The sequence below is a fragment of the Ictidomys tridecemlineatus genome, chromosome 7, assembly GCF_052094955.1.
Source record: "Ictidomys tridecemlineatus isolate mIctTri1 chromosome 7, mIctTri1.hap1, whole genome shotgun sequence".
NCBI classification, from domain to species: domain Eukaryota; kingdom Metazoa; phylum Chordata; class Mammalia; order Rodentia; family Sciuridae; genus Ictidomys; species Ictidomys tridecemlineatus.
The window spans coordinates 166075774-166081773 of NC_135483.1; the positions used below are offsets into that span (position 1 = coordinate 166075774).

General features: G+C 38.1%; 1 protein-coding gene across 8 annotated transcripts in view; it reads right to left on the reverse strand.

The window, feature by feature from the left end:
• Mpp4 (MAGUK p55 scaffold protein 4) overlaps nt 1-4738 on the reverse strand; it is a 45661-nt gene extending 40923 nt beyond the window's left edge. For 6 of the 8 annotated variants that reach the window (XM_021735668.3, XM_021735666.3, XM_021735670.3 and 3 more), the window contains exons 1-2: nt 4632-4737; nt 722-831 (exon numbers count right to left, since the gene is read on the reverse strand). In XM_021735668.3, coding sequence (XP_021591343.2) covers nt 722-797 — 76 coding nt within the window. In that variant the 5' untranslated portion in view covers nt 798-831; nt 4632-4737. Of the gene's footprint in view, nt 1-721; nt 832-3157; nt 3231-4631 lie in introns of all 8 variants that reach the window. The other 2 variants (XM_078017859.1, XM_078017860.1) reach the window with 2 other exon arrangements.
• Between the last annotated feature and the right edge of the window lie 1262 nt (nt 4739-6000).

Below are 6000 nucleotides of genomic sequence, written 5' to 3' on the forward strand. Positions count from 1 at the left end.
GAAGGTAGAAAAGCCGCTATATATATGAAAGGCAGCTGGCCAACTTCAGAAAGTCCCATGACCATCTGGAGACCAGTTTCTTTGTGGCTAAATGAGAATATACTGGATTTCTTACAGGGTTGTGGCTAACCCTAGATGAAACAGATCATAATATTCAGAAGTAAGGTATCATAAGAGCTTCCCCCTCCTCCATCTTACTAGTCTGTGGTTTATCCAAAATTATCTGTTTCCTGGATCCTCTTTCTCACATCCAAATATGGAGTCATTTGTTTTTATCCTTTCTGAAACTTCTTATGGAAAGTGTTACTGAAGAACATTTCACTCACAATAGGGTTTTAATACAAATTTCAGTAGTCTGCTGGGTAAAAGGATATTAAGTAGGTTTCAGTGAATGCTTAATTTTTCCCCCACAAGTATATTTATAAAAATTCTTTTTTTAAGTGATATTTTGAATGTGAACAAGTCGTGCAGTTCTCAGTTTTACATAAAGCATTGTGGGAATGGGGGAGGTAGGGAGGTCTGAATCTACTGTCAGTTTTCTTTCCTTCCTGCCTTGAAAACTGTTTTGAATCTGTCACTAGCAGTTGTAATGGGGAGATCAAAAGTGTATAGCAAATCCCTGGTTGGGGTGACAGTAAATGTGTTAGAATTTCATTCCATGATTGCGTATCTAGAGTGATACCATTCTTTCTGATTTCAAGGGAACCTTGGTGACACGTACCATTCCGTGGCTGGGTTGCAGTAGAGAGCTTCTTGTCCCTGTCTGGAGGATCTCCTCCTTTGTCTGACTGTATCATCCTCCCTGCCAGAGCTTCCAAAGGGAGGTGGGACCTAGGAAGCAGATCATAAACAACTCAGAGTTCACGCAATCACACTGGCCACACACTCAGCCTGCAGAAATATATTTTCAACGGCATTTATAAAGCACACTAGGCATTGTGCCACACACTGAGGTATACATCAAATAAAATGCAGTCTTAAAGACAGTGGAATGAATTGGACATAACTTTCCTATGTTCATATATGAATACATGAACAGTTAACTCCACATCACGTACAACCACAAGAATGAGATCCTAATTAGAATAAGTTATACTCCATATATATATAATACATCAGAATACACTCTACTGTCATGGATATCTAAAAAGAACAAAGAAAAATTACTAATAAATAAGTAAATAAAACCTAGTCTTGCCCCATAGCAAATTAACCATAACCAGCAGTAGGAAGGAGAAAACTATTTCAAAAAGTACTCCCACTATCCCTCTGCTTTTTAAAAACAAGTTACAATGTTATATATATCTTCCACTGATTTGCCTCATTAATTTTACCTATCTTTCAAAGCTCAAAAGGGTCTCCCCTGGCCTGACTGCTTGTATGTGCACCTTACGGTTCTTCATAAAAAAAATAATAATAACTAGTCACAATTGTACAATTGCTGTTAGAAGACTTAACTGAATCCATGTGTGATGGATTGCTGCTGAGGCAGACTCAGAATTTACAAACAACATGATAATGATTTTTTTTCCTATAACCTTCCTGACTCAACTCCACAATCTATCTAAATTCTAGAGAGCCCTACCAGATTCAATACTAATCTTTAACAACTTACTTGAAATGCTTATTTTAATGCTTATTTTCTATATTGCTTTAGGTGGGTTTGGTTTTGAGAAAGAGAAACACAAAGTGAGTTCAGAGGCAGAGACAATCCAGGATTGGCAGGGCAGTCTAGCTCCACAAAGTCCTTAGGGAACAGGCTACTTCCAGCTCCCAATCCCCACCCTAGGTGTGACATTTTTCTCATCTACAGGCTCCAACATGGTGGCTGAAGCCCCAGCCATCAAGTCTACATTTCAGCCAGCAGAACTGGAAAGGATTAGGAAAACAAAGACAGAGGGAATGTGCATACTGCTCTTCAAGAAAATTTCTTAGAAATTGCCCTACATAACAGGGAATCATCTTAGGCCCCATGGAATTTTCAAATGTCCTACTGGAAAAAACAAAAAGAACTCTAATTATCTGAATCTAGAACCCAACTTTTTATTACATGTAAGTACAAAAGATTTTGCATATTGATTGGATGGAGTGGTACCACCATAATTGAGGAATGAATTTACTTGGTTTTGCTTTAAACTTTACCAAGCTGTCCACCAATTCAGAAAATCATGTCACTAATGGTAATGCTATGTGTGGTACCCAGGAAATCACTACAGCCTATCAGTATCAGGCTGCATCTGTGCCTGTATTCAAAACTGCCAAATCTCTTGAGGAGATTTTTGTGTATGTTCAAACATTTGTAAGTTTAACTTTTGATGTAGAGAAGTCACATATTTACCTATTGAAATATACAATGTCTTATGATCAATTCTTTTTTTTTTTTTTTTTTTTTTTTGGTGGAAGAGTACTGGGATTGAACCCAGGAACACTTTAACCACTGAGCTATTCCCAACCCTTTTTATTTATTTTGAGACAGTGTCTCGGTGAGTTATTTAGGGCTCACTAATTTGCTGAGGCTGGCTTTGAATTTGTGATCTTCCTGCCTCAGCCTCCAGAGTTGCTGGGATTACAGGTCTGTTCCACCATTCCCAGCTTGATCAACTATCCTTTTAATTATTATTAGGGAATTATATGCAATTTTTTTTTCAAAACTCATGAGTAGGTATATTGGTTGAGTTCCCCCAGATCAATGAGCAAGGACTATAGGGTAGATAATATATTTATAAAGGGATCCCAGGAAATTCCCATAGAGGAGTAGGGTATAAAGGCAGGGAAGAAAAACAAGTCATTAGAAGTGTGATCAAGTGAGTAAACACTGTGAGTGGCAATTGGATGGTAATCCCATGGGGTAAGAAGGAACACAGGAATGGAGGTATTTAAATACCAATGTTGCTGCAGGTCCTTGGTTGAGAGCCATTCCTGAGAGCATTTCTTCTGGCCTTTCCAGCCTGCTCCAGGTGGACTTTCAGATAGCAAGGATAGGTGCTAGCAGCTGGCCCAGACAGGGTACACCAGAATGGAAAGCATCGAGGTGATATATGTGGGTAGGGCAATGATAATATTTCTTATAGTAGGATAAAAAAGAATAAATTAGGATTTTTTAAAAGAAACATTTAAGGGGCTGGGGTTGTGGCTCAGTGGTAGAGCGCTCACCTACCATGCAAGAGGCACTAGGTTAGATCCTCAGCACCACCATAAATGTAAAATGAAGATATTGTGTCCATCTAAAACTTAAGAATAATATTTTTTTTAAAAGAAGCAGCAGCATTTAAAATTAGTTAAGACTGGGGTATTGAATCTGATTGGGCTACAAACCACTGTCTAGATACTAAATCATTATGGGGTTGAGCAGGAAATCTAAAAGATAAAAAGATCATTATTACATTGTCTCTAAATTCTACAGCAGTGAGAACAGCTCAGAAATTTGCACAGAATTTTCAGAAACTTTCCTATACACATTCTTCTCCAGTCACACTGAAGTATTTTACTAGATTTCACCAAAACCTGACATTGTTGTGCCTTTCCTTTGCCCACTCCACTCTAGATCCAGCCCAGCCAGGTTAAACTGGGCCTTTTCCCGTGTTCTGCTTTTTTTTTTTTTTTTCCCCAAAATCCACAAAGTAGGTATACTGGAAAGGGAAAGGGAGGGCCTGCCAGATAGGCAAAAGTCAGAGCAGACAGATGGGGCTGACACCAGGCAACCTCTTAAAACCTGTTAGCCCAGCATGTCCCACAAATCATTGTCCTTGGTAAAACAGCACAGATTAAATAAGCCAATGTTGTTTGCACACAAGATGGACCACATTTCTTCCATATTTAATGCCTAAATGATAACACACTGAATGAGGCCTACTCATTCAGTAGACAAGGGCACTGGAGACTGATTTCTGATATGAATGTATTCTGAGCTGTGAGGCAGCAGCTGACAAGGCAAGTGCCTGGATATACTGACCTTAACCTTTTGTCCTATCAGACTTCAAAAACTGGGCCAATGGGCATCTCAGAGAAAATAAAATACAACACTTTTATTTCCAGATAAGGACACTGACTTTAAAAAAAAAAAATAGTAGCCCCAGCCACATGCAATTCTGGGTGATTAAGTAACACATGAATAACCAGTTCTCTTGTCATGGATTTAGAAGCTGCAGTACTGTCGCTGACTCCTAAGGCATTTGTCTTAAATATTATTTTAAAATTATTTCTATTAGCTTTCTAAAATGCACTAACTACTATTCAATGATCCAACCTATTACCCCTTTTATCCTGTTTTTAAAAATAATGCTTTTTAGCTGACAACACTGAAAAAAAAAAACAAAACACTTGAAGACTTAATGAGAAATGGTCCCTATGATAACGACTGGCTTCCAAAATGCTACTGTATAGGACTGGGATAAATGCTCAATTTTATTCAAACTCCATGACAGCCCATTATTCCATATTTAAAGAAATGGTTTCTCAAAGCAGAACCTCTTCTTCCAAAGTCATAGAATTCTCCATATTTGAGTTGCTCTGAAATTCAACTATTTGAATTAGATTATCCAGAATGATATTTTAGCTATTAAAAAGGACAGACATACTAGACAGTTATAGGAGGGATCTCTGGTAACTGAGGATTATTTGTAGTATCTTACCTGTAAGACTGAACATGCAATGTTGCTCCTATGCAGTCAAAACCTTGGGTGGAAAATACTATGGGCTATTAGCTGCCAAAGTCACCTCACTGCTCTAAATAAAACCTCTGCACATCCTCTTTGATTTAATCCACACACAGACCTAACCTAGCCTAACCATGAACTCATAAGCTTCCCCTGCCACAAATCTTAAAATATTCCTTAGACTAAACATCTAATTTATATAATTTTCAACCTTTACCTAATATTTTCTTACATTGTCACAAGTTAACACACACACACACACACAATTTTTGTTAACTATTTCAGAATAACAATCTACAACAGAAGGTGGCATTTTTTATTTTAATGAAAAAAAAAAAAAGCAAAAACCCTGTAGGCACCTGGAGTAAACTAACCCCATTAGCCTTATTTTCTCATGTTCTGGTGGGAAAACAATGGGACTCTTCTGCCAGTAATAAAGAGAAAGCACCATCAAAAACAGCTCCTTCCGGTCTGTAACAATTAGCGCGCCCATGCTTGATTCTCAGATTGGAGCTACAGTAGGGAACCCAGCAATATCCATGGGGGCATTGGTTCCGGGGCTGCCTGCAAGTCTGCAGATGCTCAAGTTCCTTTTATAAGACAGCACAGTACTTGCACATAACCTATGCACTACTGTAAATCATCTCTAGGTTTCTTATAGTATCCAACACAACACAAATGCTATGAGGTTATTATACTGTATTGTTTAGGAAATAATGACAAGGAAAAACAAAATCTGTACATGTTCAGTACAGATGCAATGTTTTTTCCTGAATATTTTCCACCCATGGCCAACTCCATGATGTGATCCACAGATAGAGGTCAACTGTATTTCTGGTATTTGAAATTTATATTACAGGGTATAGTCAGTGGAAAGAGCACTTTGACAAAGATATCACACAAAGAACAAAAGAAAGGGTGAAGAGCAAATGGCAATTATTAAGAGGTTTTCCAGCCCTGTTATCCTAATTAAACACATAGCTTTCTTCATCTCTCCACTGCAGAGGGAAATACAAGCTGGGAACGTAGGACATTTGTGTTTTGAGCACAGAATGGTTTATCAAAAGCACTTAATTTTTATGTAGTTTTCATTTTCAATTAACTTTTTTATTTTTGAGAACTACCAATGCCTAACCCAGCTATGAAACACCACCTCTGGCAGCTGTAGTCAGAAAATGCGTTGGGACTACAGGAGGGGTTTTAGGATGGGATACCAGCTCCAGAAGTGAGCAAATCATATACTCCTTGTTGAAAAGTGAGCAAATCACAGATACAGCAGCCAAGAGGTGCTGTGAGCATTGGTACAAGTAAAAGATCACCATCAACTGTTTCGTGAATGCTAGGT